Raw genomic sequence first — 25,057 nt, forward strand, 5'->3', positions numbered from 1 at the left:
CAACCTCTATTATTTACTATATAATTCCAGATTTTTCAGAAGAGGACTCTGTTACTTCAAGAGACTTTTCCTTCAGTCACTCCTCTATTCCACTCACCATAAAAGTGACAGAATATCCCTGCTATTGGGGAAAAATTGAGGTCAAATTGTTTGCTTTTTAAGTTCAGTTTTTCTTTTTTTTTAAATTGTGGACTTAATTATCAACAAATACTGACATTTCAACATGCAAAGAATATGTTATGTCATGCAGTTGAGATGTGCACAAGGAACTTAGTGATGTAGACAACGGCACTTTTAGGCATCACTACAATACAGCAGGAGAAACTAGACCATAAGTACATGAAAAAGGATAATCAAATATGTCACTTTTCCAAACTTTATTTTCCTCAAGGATTAGACTAAGTTATAAGCTATTAAATTTCATATATATGGGGGGGGGGGAGCCAAGATAGTGGAGTAGAAAGACACACATATGCTAGCTCCAAACCCACAGCACATAAAATACTTGCAAAGAACTCCCAACAAATTCTGGAGCAGCAGAAGCCACAGAACAACAAAGTGGAGGAAATTTCTGTTCCAGAAAGCCCTGAAAAATCTATGTGAAAGGTCAGTCGCGAACCAGACCCAGAGCAGAGCCCAGCCCTGCCTTGGTCACATGGCACAGAGAGGAGCAGATCTGAGCAGGCTTCAGGGACAGAATCTCTAGCTGCCACGCAGCTCCCTCCACCCACAGGTGCTAAAGGTTGGTGAGAGGGTCTTTTTGGCTGGGCAAGAGGGGAACAGGGTGTCCCCATAACTCGGGCCCTCTCGGGAGGCAGCAGTGGAGGCAGCCATGAACAGGGGCTCCCAAAGCAGGCAGGAGATCAGATCCATTGTTGAAGGTCTCCACATAAACCTCCTGAGGGAACTGAGCCTCCTGAAGCATCCCTGCCCCCACCTGAGCACCTAAACTTAATCTCACACTGAATAGCAGCCCCACCCCCACCCAAAGCCCTAAGGCTGGGAAGCAGCATTTGAATCTCAGACCCCAGTTGCTGGCTGGGTGGATCTGGAGGCGAGGTAGGGGTGGAAAGAAAACTCAGAAGTCAAGTAACTGGCTGGGAGAATGCCCAGAAAAGGGAAAAAAATAAGACTATAGAAGGTTACTTTCTTGGTGAACAGGTGTCTCCTCCCATCCATTCAGATGAGGAAGAACAATGCTTACCATCAGGGAAAGACATAGAAATCAAGGCTTCTGTATCCCAAGCATCTGAAATAAATATTCAATGGGCTCAGGCAATGGAAGAGCTCAAAAAGGATTTTGAAAATCAAGTTAGAGAGGTGGAGGAAAAGCTGGGAAGAGAAATGAGAGAGATGCAAGAAAGCATGAAAAGCAGGTCAACACCTCTCTAAAGGAGATCCAAAAAAATGCTGAAGAAAATAACACCTTGAAAAATAGGCTAACTCAATTGGCAAAAGAGGTTCAAAAAGCCTATGAGGAGAAGAATACTTTCAAAAGCAGAATTAGACAAATGGAAAAGGAGGTTCAAAAGCTCAATGAAGAAAAAAATTCTTTCAAAATTAGAATGGAACAGATGGAGACTAATGACTTGATGAGAAACCAAGAAATCACAAAACAAAACCAAAAGAATGAAAAAATGGAAGATAATGTGAAATATCTCATTGGAAAAACAACTGACCTGGAAAACAGATCCAGGAGAGACAATTTAAAAATTATGGGACTACCTGAAAGCCATGATCAAAAAAAGAGCCTAGACATCATCTTTCATGAAATTATCAAGGAAAACTGCCCTGAGATTCTAGAACCAGAGGGCAAAATAAGTATTCAAGGAATCCATCTATCACCCTGAAAGAGATCCAAAAAGAGAAACTCCTAGGAACATTGTGGCCAAATTCCAGAGTTCCCAGGTCAAGGAGAAAATATTGCAAGCAGCTAGAAAGAAACAATTCAAGTATTGTGGAAATACAATCAGGATAACACAAGATCTAGCAGCTTCTACATTAAGGGAATGAAGGGTGTGGAATAGGATATTCCAGAAGTCAAAGGAACTAGGACGAAAACCAAGAATCACCTACCCATCAAAACTGAGTATAATACTTCAGGGGAAACAATGGTCTTTCAATGAAATCAAGGACTTTCACACATTCTTGATGAAAAGACCAGAGCTGAAAAGAAAATTTGAATTTCAAACACAAGAATGAAGAGAAGCATGAAAAGGTAAACAGCAAAGAGAAGTCATAAGGGACTTACTAAAGTTGAACTGTTTACATTCCTACATGGAAAGACAGTATTTGTAACTCTTGAAACCATTCAGTATCTGGGTACTGGGTGGGATTACACACACACACACATGCACACGCACACACTCATAGAGACAGAGTGCACAGAGTGAATTGAAGAGGATGGGATCATATCTTAAAAAAATGAAATCAAGCAGTGAGAGAGAAATATATTGGGAGGAGAAAGGGAGAAATGGAATGGGGCAAATTATCTCTCATAAAAGAGGCAAGCAAAAGACTTTTTAGTGGAGGGAAAAAGAGGGGAGGTGAGAGAAAAACATGAAGTTTATTCTCATCACATTCAACTAAAGGAACGAATAAAATACACGCTTATTTTGGTATGAAAACCTATATTACAATACAGGAAAGTGGGGGATAAGGGGATAAGCAGGGTGGGGGGGATGATGGAAGGGAGGGCAATGGGAGGAGGCAGCAATTTGAAGTCAACACTCTTGGGGAGGGACAGCGTCAAAAGAGAGAATAGAAGCAATGGGGGGCAGGATAGGATGGAGGGAATTATAGTTAGTCTTATACAACATGACTATTATGGAAGTCATTTGCAAAACTACACAAATATGGCCTATATTGAATTGCTTGCCTTCTCAAAGGGAATGGGTGGGGAGGGAGGGATGAAGAGAAGGTGGAACTCAAAGTTTTAGGAACAACTGTCCAGTACTGTTCTTGCCACTAGGAAATAAGAAACACAGGTAATGGGGTATAGAAAGTTATCTGGCCCTACAGGACAAAAGAGAAGATGGGGACAAGGGAAGGGAGGGATGATAGAAGAGAGGGAAGATTGGTGATAGGGGCAATCGGAATGCTTGGTGTTTTGGGGTGGGGGAGGGGACAAATGGAGAGAAAATTTGGAACTCAAAATTTTGTGAAAATGAATGTTAAAAGTTAAATAAATTAATTAAAAGATAAAAAATAAATTTCATATATCTGCAGACACATATGTATATGCACATATACATATGTGTGTATGTATATTATGTACAAATTTAACTACAGGTGCATGTAAATGCATATAAATATAAACATATAGTACATTTACATACATACATAATGCACACATACATACATATACACATGCATATAATCATGAGAATCTTTCACTTTTTTTAACTGCCCTGTGATATTATTAGTATGGGTAATTCCAAGCTAGGAAGCTCCTTCTATCAGTTCAGGCTGGTTAATATTCTGTCATTTACAGTTGTACGGTTAGTATGTGTAAGAAATGAGACTAATTTTGAGCCTGGACCTTTATCCATTATGGCACTGCCTTTAATATTAAAATAATTTGGTTAAAAAAATGATTCACAGGAAGAAACCTATAATGGGCTTAATAATATCAATTTATTCACAGTGTTCTGTAGCCTCCCATTGCCTATAAAATAAAGTCCAAACTTTTCACTAAGTTTTGACCCATCAAAGTTCTTATTCCAATTCCCACTCTCATAGTTAAGATTAATGTTAAAGTTTAAAGTTAAGTCTATGACTAAGATTGATAGATTGGTTATTTTAATGAATAAATGGGGTGAAGTTACTTGATTCAGGTACTAGAGCAAGGCTAACTATATCTCCCCCTCATAGTTCTAGGGGTACCAGTGAGAAGTCAGGGATGATTCTTTTAAGCCACTGGATCAAGGTACTAGTGAGTATACCTCTCCTAAAAAAGTTATCAGTTGAGATTTTTAGTCAGCTTCAAGTAGCTTTTTAGAAAAGGGATATTTACTCATTTAGTGCAATGAGAATAGCTGAAACAACCTGATCTCGCCCCCTCCAAAAAAAGTCTGTGATACATTCTCCCACAATTAAACAAATACCAGGGGAAAGTTGAATTAAGTTTAGAGAACAAATATTACAAAGGAGTAACCAACTCACAGATCCTTGTTGCTGAAAATCCTTTTCCCTCTTTGTGGGATGCTTCAGAAGTTCCCCTTGAGCATGGTCTGTTTTCTTTGCCTATCTCTTTAAAGAACTATCAGTGTTCTTCTAGTCTATCCCTTACTTTCAGTGGGTCCAGAGATGCCACCAGGACACAGATGAGAAAATGGTACCAGGTTCCAACTCCCTCCAGATCCTTTGGAATTCAAAAGGTCTTTCTTCAAGTGCAAGGAGCAGGAAGGAGGCTTAGGACAAGACTGTTCCTTCCCCCATTCTAACCCTGTTAGTTGCTCCTTAGGGGTTCAACTGGAACTCCAAACTCTCAAAAGACTCCAGTTTCAAGTAATCCCAAATGTCATTTCAATACCTGGGACTTTTCAGAATTAATTTAACGTGTATGACTAAGATTGCTAGATTGGGTATTTTAATGACTACTTTAAGTGGGGTGAGGCTATTTGATTAAGTAAATCAATCCATACCATTCTTAAAAGCAAAGCAAATCAACACCATTCTCTCATTTAAGGCTATCTATATTCTAGTCCTACCTTGGCTATCCTAAATTATGTCTGGTTAATCTCCAATAATGATATTAAAAGAATCCGAGAAATCTCCCTCTCCATATTCTTCTCTCTCTTCTAACTGTATGCTGTCTCTTTGTCTTTCTGTCTCTGTCAGTCTACCTGTGTCCCTATATCTCTGTGTCTCTGACTATCTCTATTTCTCTGTCTCTTTCTCCCTGATTTTCCACTCCACCTCCCCTTTTCTCTTCTTTTTTTTGCCTCCCCCAACATAGAACAGAAAGAAAAAAAGACTGTGTTCATTAGTACAATCACCACAGTCACAGCTACTGTACTCACAAACGAATTTTCCATTAACTTTTCAACAACCTAAAGATTGTGATGATTAGTTCCACAACTACACTTTCAGAACAGTGGTGTAAGAGCTTTCCAGTGTTATATATATCCTTGAACAAGTAATTTACAAACTTTTAGCCACAAAGAAATTAGGTAAGCATTTGAGCTGAACATGGTAATTAGAGAATAGATCCCTGGTTCTGTAATGAGGAAAGCTATTCTTGATGTCTAACTCCCTGAAACTGTGGATAACTGCACAACAGTCAATACCTCCTTTGTTCTTGGTCCAGTTTAGACCTGACAAGTAAGTAGTGTATAAGCAATCTAAAGGAAGAACCTTGTTAGTCCCAGGTAGGGCAGCAAAATGAATGATTCTCTAGCTCACAAAAATCCATCATAAAATGAATCAATGACTTCTCATTTTAAAGGATATTTTCTTGGTAATGAACACATTTTATTGCAGGGGTTCTGAATCTAAAAACAGAAAAGGAAGCAACATTAATAACAGTAGCAGAAACTAATAGCTTGCAAAGGGAACTGAGGAAACAACTCTGGCAACTGTGACAACAGAGGGAGCAGCAGTGAAAGGTTTTAGCTCTCCATTTATTAGAACATGTAACTAGCATGAGGACTTTCATATTCTCCATGGAGTCGGGTAATAATATTAAGACAGTCAATATGCTATTGGAAGAAAAAGAATGAAGTCAATGCATCCAAGAGTCTGATATATTGAGAGTTGAGAAATCAACTGTGGCTAACTTTTTTTTCATCCATTCTGTAACCAACGTAAAATCAGAAATAGCTGATTACACACTGTTGGTGTCATTCTAACAGAGAGAAATAGCCTTTTCAATGTGAAAGCTACTGAGAGCCTCTTGCCTTACTGCAAATGTCACCTCAGAGAAAACCCACTATTTCAAATCAGAGTAAGCAGGAACAAAAAGAGACAAAGTTATGACTGCAACTAACAAAATATAGGTGATATCTTTACATGCAAGAACCAGAGTAGGCATCAATACCTTGTATGTTGCTGGCCACTTTATCTTTGGATCTGTATTTCTTCAGCATAATTTTAGACACATTTTCTCTCTTCTGGGCAGAGAATAGGCAAAATCCTTTACCAAATATCATCAGATTCCTAACTAATTATTGAATTTATTTTTTTCCTAAATTGAAAGATATTTGAGTCCATGGGTAATGTTGTGGTTGTGTCCCTATCACTCAGCTAGGATTTAAACTCAAGGATTAAGGAGCAACTATCGGCAGATTTATGGATTAGGATGAAATCTGCATTTTTGAGTGTCAGTTGCAATCATTTATTCTAGATTTACTAAGAATTTGTGCCTTCTAAAGAACTCTCATTTTAAGGGAATTCTGAAAATGGGCTCCTGCTACTTAAAGTACTAGTAATTCATAGGCATTGGTAAATCAAAGAACTTCATCTTTTATGGAGAAGAAATAATGACAGTCGTAAACTGAAACCTCTTTCTACAGCAATGTTTTTAATTGCATATCACATATATTTAACCTAAGTAGGCTTGTTCGTATTTATTTCCTGCACTAATCCAAAATCTGACATTATTAACTCAGGCTAAGAAATAATAATCTCAGGGCAGGGATATAATGGAAAATGCACTGACGGCAGGTCATAAGACTAAGGTTCCAAACTCAGAACAAAACCAAAGGAGCTAAATGACTATGAAAGCTAAATGGTACTGTGGATAAACTTCTGCATTTGGAGTCAGGAATATCTGAATTCAAATTCAGCCTTAGATACTTATTATTTGTGTAATACTGGGCAAGTCACTTCTGTCTGCCTCAATGTCCTCATCTGTATCTTGGAAATAATGATAACACTTCTTCATGGTGTTGTTGTGGAGATTATTGGGATAACATATATAAAAGTGATTTGAAAGCCTTAAAGTGTTATATAAATACTAGCTATGAAAATAACCATAATTCTCTCCTGACCTCAGTTTCCTCATTTGCATTGAACTTCAAACTGCTAGATCTCTCCCAACACTAGTGTTATACACTATATGTCAAATGGGTACAATTCTAAAATTGTCAAAAGAGTATTAAACTTGACTTCAACTGGCTTTGCATCCCAATTATGACACTTCATGGGCATATGATACTAGGCAAGCTACTTAGTCTTCTATGGATAAAGAACTTTACCTGTTTCTCCCCTGGTCCCCCAGGTTAAAAAACTGGAGTCTCAGTGTATTTTATTGTTGTCTCAAGTATGTATGGGGTGAGTAAACAAGCATGGAGCCTTTTTAAATTTAACCAAAATTTCTCTTTATGTACAGAAACAATTCTTTTGCAAACAGTATGTATACATTTAAGACAAATGCATTTTTTCACATTTCTCTCTTTAGACATAAGAATTTTTATTTATTCAAAAAACTTGTCCTATTTGTCATGTTTTTTCTAAGTGTGGACATTCCATATTATTAAATAATGAAGAAATACACACATAGAACCTGTGGTTTCTGCTCAGGTTTTGGTTTTTCAGCATACCTTGTTATTTGGGATATAAAAACAATTTTTTTTTAAAATTTACTATTCCTTTTGCCATAATACAATATTCTTTTTTATCTGAACTTCCATTTTGAATATATCTGCTTTTTTTGAACAGGCTACTTTATGATAAAATTTAGTCAAATTTTAGCTTTTATCTTCATATACATACATACGTACATATATATATGTATATATATATATGGTTTTTTTGTTTTAGATGTGTTTCCTATAGGCAACTAGTCATTGAATTTATAGTAGCCAGTGTTACATTTTTCAGATTTGGTTTATTCCTCTCTTTATCTACCATCAATTTCAATACTAAGGTAACAGTGTCATTTGAAGATACTTTCTTTCCTTAGCTTCTCTTTAAAAATTTAGATGACTTTTGTTCTTACATATTTTACAAATATATCCCTTCTTCCCCCTCCATCCACTGTCTTTAACTTTTAAAAATTTCAATCATTTTTCTTAATTTCAAAATTACTATGACGTGCACTGTTTTCATTAGATTGTGATCTCAAGGGGAAACCTAACTCATTTGGCATGTGGTATTTCTCTACACAACAGGAATTTAATGTTTACTGAACTGAATTGAAGCCAATACAATGCCGTTAAATTTATCTGTTAGAGGTTTGAAAACTTTATAATCACAGCTGTAGTTATCAATATGTTTTAAGCACCTTTTGTTGAATGAATTTAGTTACTTACTCACCTAAAAGAAACATTGTTGCACCTCTCTGAGCTTAGTTCTTTTCAGTTGAAATCCTTTGTCACAGAATTCTTTGAAGGGATCAAGTGTAATTCTTCTGCCTTCCAAAAGAAGGTTAAGGTTTGCTGCAAAGTTGATTCTAGGAATCAAGCCCACATCTTCTAGTTTTAAGTATTTGTATTCTTGACTAACTGTCCTTTTCTCCTTTTGTTTGTCTGGAAAGTCTTATGAAATGCTGAATGGTAATTTCTGATATATGATTTTCTCTGTTTTTGAAGTTTAGGTGATTTTTTTATCTCTTGTAGATTTTGGAGCTTGATGTACCTTGAAGACTTGAATTTTAGGTTCCTTCTTGTTAAGATTCTGAATTGTATTTTTTTCTTATTGTAATGTGTTATTAATTCTTGGAAATTTTCTTGAATTATTTCTTGAATTATTTTCCTTCTCATTGCCTTTTGGAGAGAAAATTAGGTTTTGTTCTCCTGAGGGTTGGTCACTTTTTCATGCACTGCAATCATTTTTTTTAGGTCTGTTACATTCCAGACTTATTCTTCCACTTCGTTTTTGCTATCCATTTTTTTTTTGTTCTGGTGCACCATTGTCTCATTTTTTTTATTGTTTCCACCAGTATTTTACCTATGATGATACTCATTTCTTTGTAATTCCCCTTTATTTTCTTACATGTTTCTTTGGCTGAAATCATGTCTTCTTTCAGTTCCTTTAGACTACCTCATATCCAAAACAGTTGATCCCTTGGCATTTCTTGAGTTGCTTTTGCTACTGCCTCAGGAGGAGTAAAGCAAATCTTGGATTAATTCTGAAATCCAAATTAAACTCAGAAATGAATACCATCTCAAACGCTCTGTAATTGTTTGTGGTGGTACTTTCCCTGTCATAGGTTTATCACTTCATTCCTCCTCTTGTAGTCTGGCCTTGGCTGGACTGCCCCAAGGGCTTTAAGGAAAATTGTTGTCCTCTATCTCAGTATCCTGGGCAACAGCCTGAGGTCAAACTGGTAATGGGCATCCTGACTTTATAAGATTTTTTAAAAACATCTTTTGGAATAGGACCATAGGATCTTCGAGATGCTAGAGGTAGCTCAAATATCTTCTAGTCCCATCCTTTCATTTTGCAGATGAAGTGACTGAGGTTGAAAAAAGGCAAATGACTTGCCCAGGTTCAGAAGGGTGGCACAGTTGGGATTTGAACCCAGATTCTCAGATTCTAAAGCCAATGTGTTTATTCCATTGTATTACTTGTATTTGGCAAAGAGTTTATTAATTTTTAAAAATAACTAATGCTGGTTGAGCTGAATTCTCACATGCGACAAATTGACTAAAATAATTTCCACATGAAAATTAAAATAGTGGAAACTCTTTGGGGTCAGGGCAGGAAATGTTTTGTATTTGACTTAGCTAGAAGGTGCTCTTCAATGGATGGAGGCAGAAAGCCTAGTGGAGGGAGAGATATTTCACAATGTCAGAAAGATTCAAGTTCTGACATCACTTAAATTCACAGTGCTCTTGGCAACTCTGCAATGAATATAGACTTTAAGATTTAGGACTCAGGTAAGGAGGCAGGGTTGTGTAATGAAGAAAGGCTGGGATGTGAGTAAGAACCACTAGGTTGCATTCCTGCTTCAGACACTTCTTAAATGCATAATTTAACCTCTTAGGGTTTGTCATCTCATTTCAAAAATGACAGCTTCTAACTCTCAGTTTCTTATTCTCTAAGTGAAGGTATAAATGACATTCATACAGGGCTCCCTATGCCATTGACTCAACAGGTTAAGTGAAAGTTTGGTTGTGTGTGTGTGTGTGTGTGTGTGTGTGTGTATAAGCAGCTAATATAGTGCCTTGCCATAGTAGGGTACTTGAGAAATGTTTGTTGGAGGGGCACAGCCAAGATGGCCCAGCAACAGCATGGAATTTTTAGAGTACTCTCACCAATCCCAGCCAAATACTTGTAAAAATGGCTCTAAATCAGTTCTGGAGCTGTAGAACCCACAGAATGAGAGAGTGAAGCAAATCACCAGCACAAGACAGACAGCCTGGAAGGTCAAGGAAGTATCTATTGCACCACGCTGGGAGCAGAGTACAGTTCAGGGTGGCCTGTGAGTGCACAGAGGGGATCTGAGTGGGCCTTGGGGAGACTGAATCTCTTGCACCTGTGGTAGTTTCCAGACTTCATAACCCCAAAACACTGAGGAAAAATTGGAAGGTCAGTGGAAAAAGCCTGGGGGACTAATGTGGGAGAGTGGAGAGGTCTGAAAAACCGAGTATAATACATGGGGGGGAATGGCCATTCAATGAAACAAAAGACTTTCAAGAATTCTTGATGAAAAGACCAGAGCTGAATAGAAAATTTGACTTTCAAACACAAGAATCAAGAGAAGCATGAAAAGGTAAACAAGAAATAGAAATCATAAGAGACTTACTGAAATTGAACTTTTTCATTCCTACACGGAAAGATAGTATTTGTAACTCTTGAGACTTTTCTCAGTATTTGGGTAGTTGGAGAAATTATATACATATTGACAGAGGGCACAGGGTGAGTTGAATAGGAAGCGATGATAAAAAATAAAATTAAGGGATGAGAGAGGAATCTTTTGGAAGAATAAAAGGAGAAATAGAATGGGGCAAATTATCTCTCATGAAAGAGGCAAGAAAAAACTTTTTCAAAGGAGGTGAAAAGAGGGGAGATGAGAGGGAAAAAGTAAAGCTTATTCTCATCACATTTGGCTTGAGGAGGGAATAACATGCACACTCAATTTGTTATGAAATTCTATCTTACACTCCAGGAAAGTAGGGGAGAAGAAGATAAGTGGACTGTTGAGGGATGATAGAAAGGAGGGTAAGTGGGAAGAAGGAGCAATTAGAAGTAAACAGTTTTGAAGAGGGATAAGGTCTAAAGAGAGAATAGAATAAATGGGGGGCAGGATAGGATGGAAGGAAATATAGTTAGTCTTTCACAACATGACTTTTGTTAAAGTCTTTTGCATAACTACACATGTATAACCTATATTGAATTGCTTACCTTCTCAGTGGGGATGGGTGGGGAGGGAGGAAGGGAGAGAAGTTGGAACTCAAAGTTTTAAAAAAGAATGTTAAAAATTGTTTTTACATGCAATTAAGGAATAAGATATATAGGTAATGGGATATAGACATCTATTTTGCCCTACAAGAATAAAGAGGAAATGAGGATCAGGGAAGGGAGGGGTGTGATAGAAGGGAAGGCAGATTGGGGAAAGGAGTAATCAAAATGCACTGTCTTGGAATGTGGGAGAGGGGAGAGATGGGGAGAAAATTTGGAACATAAAATCTTCTGGAAATGAATGTTGAAAACTAAAAATAAATAAAGAAATTTTATAAAGAATAAAAGACAAAAGAAATGTTTGTTATTTTTTTCTTTGAAAAAACATTTTGGCGGCAGAATCAAGATGGCAGAGAAGAAGCAGAGATGTACTTGAGTGCTCCACCCAGACTGGAAAAAGTCACTGAACAAATTCTAGAGCACAGAATCCACAAAATGTCAGAGTGGAACAGATTTCCCACCCAAGACGATCTGGAAGGCTAACAGGATGTTTCTATTGCATTGGAGCACAGCTCTGCTCCTGCACAGACAGGTCTGAAGCAGGCCTCAAGGTCCTGAATCACTGCACTGAGGACTTCTCAACCCACAACACTAAAGATAGCTTCAAAGGTCAGAGGGAAAGCTCTCTCATCTGGGTGAGAGAGGAAAGCAGTCTGGTGCCAACGCCTTCCCCAGACCCAGGAGAGCGACTCTGTTGCTGGCAGCTGCTTCTGGTGCCATAGGCCTACAGAGAGTGAGTGGAATCGAGCAGCTGATCTGCATCTCAATCCTGAGTGGCAGTCTTGGGGTGAGGAAGTGCACTGGTGTGGTACAGCTGGTGGTGGCTGCATAGAGGGAATCCTACACACAGTTCTAGGGCAGAAAAGAGTGCTTATGATTTCTCACAGACCAGAGTGTAGACCAGGAGAAGAGCATACACCTCTTCTTTGATCATAATACTTTGGTGAAACTGAGAATGTACAGGTCACTGGAGATATCTCTGAAAGCAGATGCACAAATCCCCTGAAATTTAGGGCAGTGCACCCTCGACTTCACAAGAAGCTCAGAGGTGAAGCAACCGGCTGAGAAAATGATCAAACAGGGGAAAATGAGACTATAGAAGGCTACTTATTTTGGTGTAAAGATATTTCCTTTAGATAAGGAAGTTCAAAGCATACAACTCAAGGAAGACAGCAAGGTCAAGGCTCCTACATCCAAAGCCTGCTAGAAAAATATGAAATTGTCTCAGACCATGTAAGAGCTCAAAATGAATTTTGAAAATCAAGTAAGAGAAGTAGAGGAAAAATTAGGAAGATAAATGAGAATGATGTAAGAAAATCATGAAAAGCAAATCACCAACTTGCTAAAGGAGACACAAAAAATTGCTGAAGAAAATAGCACCTTTAAAAATAGACTAACACAAATGGCTAAAGAGATCTAAAAACATTGAGGAAAAGAATGCCTTAAAAAACACAATTGGCCAAATGGAAAATGAGGTGAAAAAGTTCACTGAAGAAAATAATTCCTTCAAAATTAGAAAGGAGCAAATGGAAGCTAATGACTTATTAGAAATCAAGAAATTATACAACAAAACCAAAAGAATGAAAAAAAAATAGAAGACAATGTGAAACATCTCACTGGAAAAACAACTAACCTGGAAAACAGATCTAGGAGAGATTAATTTAAAAATTACTGATCTACCTGAAAACCATGATCAAAAAAGAGCCTAGACATCATTTTTCAAGAAATTATCAAGGAAAACTGCCCTGATATTCTATGATCAGAGGGAAAAATTGACATGGAAAGAATCCACAGATCACCTCCTGAAAATGTAATGGAATACTATTGTACTATGAGAAATGATGGACAGGAAGACTTCAGAGAGATCTGGAAGGTCATACATGAACTGATGCTGGGTGAAAGGAGCAGAACCAGGAGATCATTGTACACAGTAGCAACCACAGTGTGGGAGGAATTTTTCAGGTAGACTTAGAGCTTCACAGCAATGTAAGGACTTAAAATATTTCCAAAGGACTTTTGAGGCAAAATGCTATACAAAACCAGAGAAAGAACTATGGAATTGGAATGTAGAATGAAGCAGAATATTTTCTCTTGTGTTATATTTTGTTTTGTTTGCGTTTTTCTCATGGTTTCTCCCATTCATTTTTATTCTTCCATGTAAGGTGACTATGTGAAAAGGTGATTAATGTGAATATATGTGTAGAACTCATATAAGATTGCATGACATCTCAGGGAGGGAGAGGAGAAGGAGCAGGAGAAAATCTAAGTCTTATGGAAGTGATTGTAGAAAACTAAAAACAGATAAATTGATGAAATAAGAAACAAAAAGAGATCCCAAAAGGAAAACTCCCAGGAATATTGTAGCCAAATTCCAGAGCTCACAGGTCAAGAAGAAAAGTTTACAAGGAGCCAGAAAGAAGCAATTCAAATATTGTGGAAACAATCAGGATAACACAGTATTTAGCAGCTTCTGCACTAAGGGATTAGAGGGCTTGGGATATGATATTCCAGAAGTTAAAGGAGCTAGGATTAAAACCAAGAATCTCTAACCCAGTAAAACTTAGTATCATGATTAAGGGGAAAAAGTGAAATTTCAATGAAAGGAAGGACTTCCAAGCATTCTTACAGAAAAGACCAGAGCTGAATAGAAAATTTGACATTCAAATACAAGAATCAAAAGAAACTTGAAAAAGGTAAACAGGAAAGAGAAGCCATAGGGCACTTACTAAAGTTGAGCTGTTTACATTTCTACATGGAAGGATGATATTTGTAACTCTTGAGACCTTTCTCAGTATTAGAGTTGTTAAAGGGAATATATATCATACAACAAAATACATATACATGCATACGTATGTGTGCATGTATATGTGTATGTGTATATTATATATGTGTAGGTATGCATATATGTATGTATGTGTGCATATATTATGTATATGTGGTATATGTGTGCATATATACATTTGTGTATGCGTATATATAGATAGATAGATATAGATATATAAATGTACATGTGTGTATGTATATACATATCCCAAATATTCACACAGACTATCTGGGCCCAACCCCTGTGGTAGAGCATTCTGAGCTCATATTGTTCTGATCAGTCACAGTTGGATACATTGAAATTTCACTTTATCATAGTGATGTTATTTTTGTCCTCTTCAAGAACAAAGAACAACAACCCAAACAACGATAGATAGATGATACATAGATAGATAGATGGATAGATAGATAGATAGATAGATAGATAGATAGATAGATAGATAGATAGATAGATAGATAGATAGATACATAGATACATAGATAGATAGATACATAGATAGATAGATAGATAGATAGATAGATAGATAGATAGATAGATAGATAGATAGATAGATACAGAGAGAAGGAGAGACAGAGACAGAGGGCACAGGGTGAGCTGAATATGAAGGGAGGATACCTAAAAAAATTGTGTTAAGAGGAATGTTATGGGAGAAACAGAAAGGGAGAGGTAGAATGTAGTAAAGCATCTCACAAAAGAGGCAAGAAAAACTTTTACAATGGAGGTGAAGAAAGAAGAGGTAGAGGAAATGAATAATCCTTATTGTCATTGGATTTGGCTCAAGGAGGGAACAACACACATTCAATTGGGTATGGAAATCTCTCTTACCACAGGAAGAGGGGGCAGGGGGGTGGGAAGGTGATAGAAGAGGGAAGATAATAGAAGGGATGGGAGATTGAGGGAACGGGTAACCAGAAACAACCACTTTTGTTGGGGAGGCAGGTCAAGGGAGAGAATGGAATAAGTGGAGGGCAGGAAAGGACAGAGGAAAATGTGGTTAGTCTTTTGCAACATGATAGTTATGGAAGTGTTTTGCATGGCTACCCATGTATGACCCATATTGAATTGCTTGCTTTCTCAGTAAGGGTGGGTCGAAAGGGAGGAAGGGAGAGAATGTGGACCTCAAAGCTTTAAAAATGAACGTTAAAAATTGTTGTCTTTGCAACTGGGAAATAATTTGTATAAGCTGTGGAAGAAGGGGGGTGGTAAAAGAGAGCAAAGATTGGGGAAAGGGGTAGTTGGGGTACACGCTGTCATTGGCTGGGAGGGAGGGGAGACATGGAGAGAAAGTTTGAAACTCCAAATCATGTGGAATTGAATGTTGAAAACTGGAAATAAATAAATTATAAACAAAACATTTTTCTCAGTTATTTATCTTTCGAAAAACATTTTCTCAGTTAACAAGTATTTATATTCTCTCCTTCCCACTCAACCAGAAAAGAAAGAGAAAAAAAGCCCTTGTAATCAATAGACATAGTGAAGCAAAGCAAATTCTAATATTCACCGTTTCCAAAAAAATGTGTGTCTCATTTTGTCTATTCTATTATTTCTTTGCCAGAAGGTCGGTAAATTCTTTATCATTTCTCTGGAGCCATCGGTAATCATGGAGTTGATACCGTTTTTTAAAATCTTCAAAGTTCTTTGCCTTGGCAAAGTTGTTGTTAGAGCATAAATTTTTCTCTTGATTGTGCTTGTTTCCCTCTTCATCAGTTGACGCAAGTCTTTCCCAATTTCTCGGAAACCATGCCTTTCATCATTTCTTACAGAACAATAATATTCTATTATAGTCATATGTATAATTTGCTCAGCCATTCTATCGATGTTGGGCACCCTTTTAAGTTTCCAATTCTTTGTCCTCACAAAAAGAGTGGTTTTCAATATTTTTATCCACCTATATTATTTTCCTCATTCTTTGATCTCTTTGAGGTTATTGGTCTAGTAGTTCTATCACGAAGTCAAAGGGTATGTATACTTTAGTAACTATGCGTAATTCTAATTTGCTTTGTAGAATAGCTGTTCCAATTCACAATTCCAACGTTTTATATAGGCATATCAGTAAGAAAGACAACTTACATTGGGGATTGAGGGGCTAGGCTCAGAAATAATCCTGATCAAGTTACTTAATCTCTAAATGTTACAGGCAACTCTCTAAGACTGGGTTTCGTAGAAGGTGTTGGCCTGCAGTGACAGAGGGAATTTCTTCATCTAGGAGTACATTAGATCAGTGAAATCAAAAGCTCATCCCCTATCTCCTGTAAAATGCTTTTCTGATAAAATGTAAGGTGTTTGAGGGCCCAGGACCAATTATTGAGTGTCTTTGTACTCACAGAAACTTGATAAATTCTACAATTGGAAGGGGCCTATTCTAAGTAGCCTCACTTTTTAGATAATGAAACTGAGGCCCGAATGAGTGAAATGACTTGCCCAAGGTAATACAAATAATAAATGACAAGAGTCTGAAATCGAGTTCAGGTCCCAGGACTCTTAGGTTCCCTCCTTCAACTACAGCTTGGTGCAGAAGACAGGAAGACACATTAGTTAATATAGAAAGATGACCCAAGTGCAGAAGAGTAAAACAGAGAAAGGAGAAACCTGTGGAAGGAAGAGAGAAGGAGGAAGGAGTTTTGAGTGGGAGGTGTAGGATGCCTGGTCAGGTTGGGGGGCAGTTTCACTTCTGCAAAAAGAGAGACGCAGGGGATCTGAGAAGGGCCGGAGCTCTGGGGTTGGGCTTCCGGAGAAGCCGGCGGCCGGCCAGGGCACCCCCACCACGCCGTGGCTGGGGGAGGAGTGCAGGGCAGCGGATCTGAACGCACAAAGTAGCGCTCTTCAGGCCGCTCTCACCGTCCGCTCCTTCGGTTCCCACGGCTCCAGGAGAGACTGCACAAGGTTCTCGCTCCTTTAACACCTCTCCAGCGCAGCACAGCTCTGCGCTCTGCTCTGCTTCAAGAGAAACCCCGGCAGCAGCATGGAGCCCTCAGGTGGGTTCTTGGGCTCTCCTGAGAGCGCACGTAGTGGAAAGCTTGCTCCGTCGGGGTTAGGGATAGCTGGGGATCACTGGCCATCTATTGGGAAACTGGGACCTTGGTCTAAGCTTCTGACACTCGCCTGAAGCTCTGTCTCATCTCCCCCAGCATAGCCCAGAGTCTTTCCCTCCCTCCCCCCACCCCGCTTTCAGCCCTTGCTTCAAGACTCAGTGGAAAATGGACAATTTGTAGTTAAGAGGTCTGGATTCAAATAATGACTACGCCCTAGTGCAATGGTTCTTAATCTGAGGTTGTTGACATTAAAAAAAAATCACTATACTTGGATTCTTTTGTCACCCTAAGTATTTTGTTTTATATATCTAAAAATATTACTCAGAGAACGGGTCCATGGCATGATAAAAGGTTAAAAACTCGTACAGTAGTACTTAGCGGAGAATAAATGTTTAATATTTTCTTTCTCATTCATTATTTCACTACCCTTTTGGCTCTCTGGATAACCTTGTGCAAGTCATGAAATTTATCTTAGTCTCAGTTTCCACATCTTGACGTTGCCTTAGGATATTCATTTCAGCCTTTGATCAGGAGGTCTTAGAAGTGATCTAGCAAATCTTATTCGAACCCGAGCTTTGATCCTCTTAGCACCAACCACAGTGTAGACTCTTTATAAATGCTGGGTGGTCCATTGATTGGTTCTGATACATATACAACAGACTGCCAGTGTTACTCTGATCTCCAAGAAATCCTCTATAATTCTAGAATGATTTATGGAGAGTTATGAGGCATTTGAGTTGATTCTAGACCTTTCCTTTCCTCATAAATACCTAAATACATGCTATAAAGGAGGTAACTCCCTCTGTCTCTCCCTCTCTCCTCTCCCTTCTGTCTTCTCTCTCTCTCTCTCTCTCTCTCTCTCTCTCTCTCTCTCTCTCTCTCTCTCTCTCTCTCTCTCTCTCTGTCTCTCTCTCTCTCTCTCTCTCTTCGCTTGTTGGAGAAAATCTGTGTTTTTGCTGATGGCAGGAGAGAATCATATAAATAAATTTTCTTCCCTCTTCCAGATTTTTGGTAAAGAAGTAATTTAAAACAAGGGAAGAGATACAGCTTAAATTCAAAAAGGTCATTGCCCACAGCTTATTTTCAGTGCTCTGAGGCTCTAAACAATTTCTTCAACCTGGTTGGAAATTATGGGAGGAAGAGGACATGTATCTTCATGAAAATAAGTTAAAAGCAAACAAAGTCAACATGTGAATTAGATTTGGGTATTAGATGAGGATATTTGTAACATGCTTATAAATCTGTGCAAAGACTAGTGATAGCTGTCCTTTACACACAAATGGGGTGTTGTCCCCCTTGAGGGCTGCCTAGGGCATCAGTAAGAAGAAATCTGTTTCTCCAGAGACCTGCCAGTCCTGCCTTACTGAGATTTCTCATGCTCTCTAATGATTTCTGGGGCACCAACTAGTTTATAATTTGTGCACATAGCTTGACTGAGACAAATATGTTCTGGGATTAAGAAGCCCAAAGAAACACTTTGTTATGAAAAGCAACCATTTCTTTCTGAAGAAATTAATTTTCTAGGTTTTTGTCACTAGAGCTTTCTACCCATTTGGGGTTGAAAATATTTGATTTTGCTTTTTAACTTCCTTGGTTAGTTTTTAAGAATACTTTATAAATATTAAAAGTAGGTGGAAGATTGTTCTTTTCTTTTAATTGAAACATTTGATAGGATCATACATCTAAGGCTGGAAGAGATCTCAGAGGCCAGGTAATCTAATCCCTTCATGGAAAGATGGAAAATAAGTAATAATGACAGCTCGTATTTATTTGTATGGTGCTTTAAGATTTATACAGCACTTTATATGTGTTACCTTATATATGATGGTCTCTATAATAGCCTTGTGAGGTAGGGGTTGTTATTATCCCAGTTTTTTAGATGGAAAAATCCAGTCCCAAAGAAGTGCAGTCAGTGACTTGGTCCATCCAGTAAGTTGTCCTAGTTAGTAAGTGACTTTGGTTAGGATTTGAACTCAGGACACCAGGACCAACATTTTGTCTGTAATATCCCATAGCTGTATCTAACCAAGTTTTGTTGAAATGAAAAATGGAATAAAATATAAAACTTGTTTAAATACAAGTTGTAATTCTTTGAAACTTTCTATGACTTTGCCATGCTGGGACCAGAGCAAGACATCCTGATGAGTGGCCATAGCTTGGAACCTTGAGCTTTACTCTGCCTTAGAAACTTGCTAAAAAAAAAAATGAAGTATAATTTAACTTGGGTAGCTAGGAGTTGCAACGGTTGATAGTGTGACAGGCTTTGAGTCAGGAGGACTTTAATTCAAATTTGACCTTAGACACTTACTATCTGTGTGACCCTGGGCAAGTCACTTTACCCTATGTGCCTCAGTTGCTTCATCTTTAAAATGAGCTGGAGATGGAAGTGGTAGACCACTCCAGTATCTTTTTTTTTCCAGGAAAATCTCAAATGGAGGTCACAAAGAATGGGGTGCAATTGAACATCAATCTTTCAAAAAGTCATGGAGGGATTGAGCCAAATTTGATTTTGTGTTACTTACATCACTTCTATGTATTTTTTCCTCCCTCCCTCTCTCTCAGTACAGTGATAAGTTAGCTGCTTTAGTAACTTCCTTATTTGGCTGGTACTTTGGCTAAACATTCTCATATGAGCTGTATGCTGAATATTAATACAGAATTCCTTATTTGAATCCTATATTCTCTTAGTAGATAATTTATTTAAATGAATTCATTACTTATATTCTTCTTCTGAGACTTTTGAGAGATTTTGACCTTGCTTCAGAAGTAGTCTGAATTATACTTATTTTTTTTAATAAAGGTCAGTCTGAGAATTATTTTGTCTTCCATCATCAATCAACAGTCCTTTCAACTTATGCAAAAACAATCCTGTAATACAATTACAAAATAAGAAATACAGTCTTTCTTAAATAGTTCATTATTGTTTCTAATATGTTGCTGATTTTTAATCAACACTTCCATGTATATATAGTGTCAAATATATTTGTAAAGGATGGCATTATGTTTCTGAGCCTGCCTTTATGTTTAACGCTTTTGAGGGAGAGATTTTAGGAAAAAGGTCACTGAGCCTAAGCTTGATTGGTAACTTTTCAGTTATTCTAGCAAATCAACAAGCATTTCCAAAGTGCCTACTATGATCTGGTGAAGGAAATGCCAAACCATTCCACTATCTTTGCCAAGAAAATCCCAAATAGGACCACAAAGAGCTGGACATGCTTTAAGTGATAGAACAACAACTATGTGCCAGGTACTGTGACAGACTATGAGAACATAATCAGGAAAAGGAAATAATCCTTGACCTTATGTAGCTTGTATTTTATTCGCAGAGTATATGTGTATATATGTGTGTATATGTCACACACACACACACACACACACACAAGGTAATGGAGGTGGGGAGCACTAGTAACTGAGGGATTAAGGAGGCCTGGGAGAAAGTCATCAGATCACTATGATGAGAAAAGAAAATCTACTAGGAATTATAATCATTAAAAGAAAATCCTTGTCAAATGTCAAAAGAGAATTTTTTCTTCAAAATAAGGGACACTTTGCAACTTTTGATGGAGGGCTGAGATATTTCAGGTAGGGAGGGTTTGTAGGAAATTGTGCTGTTCCTGGATATATTTCAAACATATAAAAAATACAATTAGACATGACAAAAGGGAAGGCTTCAGAGAAACCTGGAAAAACTTGCACAAGAAAATGCATAGAACACTTGGACTTGGAGTAGAACTTATACAATGATAATAACATAGTAAAAAAAAAATAGCTTGGAAAGACTTAGAAACTCTGATCAAAACAGTGACCAACCACATTTCCAGAGATAAGAATGAAGAATGCTACCGAAGGTATTATGAGGAAGGGTGCTATAGCTAAAAGCAACAAAAACCAAACAACCACTTTATTCAGTTTTTTTTTTGCTTGTACTGCTTCTGCTTTTAATAATAATAAGAAGAACATGAGTGATTCTTGGCAGAAGATCCAATTAAAAATAATAATAGAACCTGTGGATTAAATTCCATTTTTATATCCTATTATATGAAAAAAGGATGTGTATCACTTAATTTTCTTCTGAAGAACAAATCCTGTGTTATACTGAATGTTTCTCAGTCATGGCATACCTCAGGAAGGTACAAAAGAATTTGTTATAAGGCCACAAAAAGTGATAAATTATACCATTGACACTAAAATTGTCTGAAGGTTCTCTAGTGTATACTTGTTTTTCTCTTTAACAGATTGTAATTCAATTGGATTTAGTGGATTTTTACTCTATAAGTAAAGGCACTTAACGATATAATGTCTAGAGAACTGGCCTCAAAGCCAACTTGACTTGGGTTTAAATCCTGTCTCTGACTCATACTGGGCTGTGTGACTTTGGGCAAGTCATTGAGCCCTATTTGCCTCAGTTTCCTTATATGTAAAATGAGCTAGAGAAGGAAATGACAAACTTGACCATAGAAAGTTACTACAATGATAGGGCAGATCAAAACACAAGCTTGAAAGACAACAGAGTCAAAACTGCTATGTCCAAAGCCTCAAAGAAAAATGTAAAATGATCTCAGGCCCCAAAAATACCTTTTTAAAGAGGTCAGAAAGGATTTTAAAACTCAAATGTGAGAGGCAGAGGAAAAACTTGGAAAATAAATGAGAGTGACATAATAAAATCATGAAAAAAGTCAACAGCTTTATATTGGAAGCATAAAAAAGTATTGAATTAAATAATACCTTATAAAATATACCACATGGCTAAAGAGTCGCAAAAAAATTCACTCAAGGGGAAAATTCCTTAAAAAGCATAATTGGACAAATGGGAGAAGAAATACAAAAATATTGGTCTGAGGTCATAATTGTTACTCCTGCCTTTTTTTTTTTTTTTACCTCAGTTGAAGTATATTAGATTACTTATCAGTCCTTTATTCTAATGCTGTGTGTATCTTCCTGTTTCAAGTGTATCCCTTGTATACAACATATTGCTAGTCTCAACTATGAACTGGGGGAATAATAACATTACCTACTTTCCAAGGTTGCTAAGAGTATAAAATAAGATGATATTTTTCAAGCACTTAGCACGGTGCCAGCACAAAGTAGGTACTATATTAATGCTATCTGTTTTCATACTTACCATTATTAGATTAAAATCAGCTGAAACTTGTCAATGAAATGTCATAAAAAACTAATTCCATAATATGTTCATTTATTAGAAGCCCGTATGCTGGGATACAGCAGTGTCATGTCTTTGATTTCCAGATCATGATGTCCTTTGAACCAGGCTGACCAGCCCTAATCTCATGAAAAATATTTGGGGTCTTTAATCTATGGGACTAGAACCTTAATCAGTGTTTTCCAGGATGCTTATAGTCCTTCCTGTAAGGATTTTGAGGGTACCAATGTTAGTGGGAAAGTAATGAATTCAGAGATTAATGTTTCAGTGCTTTGTAGGAAGTTGGTAATTATTCAATAATTCAATTCCACAAGCTATGCCTTATGCAAGGCTAAATACTAAGGACGCAAAGTCAACAATTGAAAGTCTGCCCTATTAAGAACCTATGTACTGCTCTGAGAGGCAGCGGGCAAACAATAAAAGAGTAAGAGTGAGAATAAAAGTGGGAGAAAAATAGAGGAATGCATAAACAAAAAGAATTAGTGCATAATTAAATAAAAACTTTCATATATCCTTGGTATTTTTCACTCTTCCTTATTTTCCATGACTTGATATGAGGATCTCCTTAGTGGTCTGGATCAAACCACAGTTGGCTTAGGGAGTTGAATATTCTCTCCATTCCTTGAAACATCTGACTTCTGTGCAGAGGCAAAAATAGGCAAGAAGTTAGGAAATTTGTCTTAATGAATAAGGTAAGGAGGAATCACAGCACCGAAACGCACTAGTCATTATTGCAGTTTTCTGGCACATGAAGATAGACCTCGTAAAAGATAAGTCATTAAGAGTATTTTATATACAGTATCAATGGATTGGTATCAATCTGAATGGACATGGCAAGTAGTGTTATTCTGAAGTTGAGTAAGTGCCATTGAATATATTTGTCAGGTATGTATTGCCTATTAAATTTACAGGTAGGACATCTAGACCAATCTCTTGTTTTATGGGTGAAAAAACTGAGGTCCAGAGAGAAGAGCCTTACCCAAAATCACACAGGCTGCAAGTGGCAAAGCCAGGATTGGAATCAATGGAGGTTTTGAAGTTCATGACTCCGCCCTCCAATCAGAGGGACAGATGGTGATGATGCAGTGGAGTACTAAGGCGATGAGGCTTTCCCAACTATAAGCTTCCTAAAGTACAAAGTTAAGAAAGTTTCAACATGGTAAAGTCAGGTTAGAAATGAGATGTTCTGAGCTGAAGGCAAAGACTATCTTTCTTTTTTTCGTATTTTTATCCCCAGTGCTTAGCTAAGTGCCTGGCACATAGTAAGTACTTAATAAATGTTTATCAACTGTCTGACTTGTTATGTAACCTTTGTGGCCCCTATTGCCATTACCTGTAAAAGGAGGTAGTTGTACCAGATGAATTCTAAAGTCAATCCCACCTTTAAGGCTATAATGCTATGGTTCCACACATATAACTTAGCTGCTATGTTCTTCAGTTTTCACTTCTGTGCAATGAATGTTGGTGACCTCTAAGCCCCATTCCCAATTCTCAAAGTAAATAACTGCAAGAATAAGAATTGTAGAGTAATCATTAATGATTTTATTTTAAAAAGTCCTAGTCTTGGAGTCCAAACTGAAGCAGCAAGAATTGAAAACCAAACCAAACAACAACAACAAAAAAGCACACAAAAAAACAAAGAGAAAATCAAAACCCACAAAAAATAATGAAGAATTGAAAAGATGGAAGCAAATACAACTGCAGTCTCTCTGTAAATGTCTCCCAAATATGCATCTTCAGTTCTTGTCTCTCTCCTGAGATCTAAACCCCCATCACCAACTGTTACAACCATTACGTGCTTAACAGGTGATAGATACCTAAGTGTTATGTGTGCAACTCCAAATCAGCATTTACAAATAGAACTCATTATCTTCCAATGCAAACCCAAATCTCCTTCTGACCCCTTTATTTCTATTGAGACTACTACCGTTCAAGTCATTTTCTATGTTGAATTGGTTGCTAAGTTTATCTGTTCCACCTCTTCCACATCTTTTGCATTCATTTACTTCTTTCTATTGACAGGGACCCAAAACTTCTTGATTGGATGGTTGAAACAACCTCCTTGTTTCTGGTCTTTCCGCTCTCCAACTCACCTTTCATCAGACTGCTAAACTGATACTCCCAATATGCAAATGTAACCATGTCACTCCTTTGCTTCAAAAGCTTCAGAGTCTTTTAATTAAAATACAATTGCCTTAATTTGTCATTCTGTGCCCTTAATAGTCTGGTTCCAACTTACCTTTGTGGAATGATTAAATACTGCTGCCTTCATGTACGTCCCCTTAACTCCTATGCACTCTCTGCTCCAGCCAAACTCACCTAGATGCATTATATTTCATCTCTAGTCATTTTGCCTTTGCACAAAACATGTCTCCAATGCTTCGAATGTGTTCTCTCCTAAGCTTTTGGGATCTCTAACTCACTTTAAGAGACTCAAGAACCACTTTCTTCAAGAGATGTTTCTGGATTTCCCAAGTTTTAATTTCTTGTTCTCATTAATGTGTTTGTGTGTTTGTCCTTCATTGCCAAAGAAGAAATAATGACATGACTTGCACTTGACTTTATTTTGAGTGAGAGAGGGTTGTGCAGGTCACCAGCCTCACTTCTCGTCCAGAGCCATCTGAATCCAGTGACCAGATATTCATCAGGATGACTGGAGTTGACCCAGGATGAGGCAATTGGGGTTAAGTG

At 37.5% G+C, this 25,057-nt stretch overlaps 1 protein-coding gene across 1 annotated transcript in view; it reads left to right on the plus strand.

The window, feature by feature from the left end:
• The first annotated feature begins 16,891 nt into the window (after positions 1-16,891).
• Positions 16,892-25,057, plus strand: part of BANK1 (B cell scaffold protein with ankyrin repeats 1) — a 393,466-nt gene continuing 385,300 nt past the window's right edge. The window contains exon 1 of the mRNA XM_072624985.1: positions 16,892-17,148. Coding sequence (XP_072481086.1) covers positions 17,136-17,148 — 13 coding nt within the window. The 5' untranslated portion in view covers positions 16,892-17,135. The remainder of the gene's footprint in view (positions 17,149-25,057) is intronic.

This window comes from Notamacropus eugenii, chromosome 7 (genome assembly GCF_028372415.1).
Source record: "Notamacropus eugenii isolate mMacEug1 chromosome 7, mMacEug1.pri_v2, whole genome shotgun sequence".
NCBI classification, from domain to species: Eukaryota; Metazoa; Chordata; class Mammalia; order Diprotodontia; family Macropodidae; genus Notamacropus; species Notamacropus eugenii.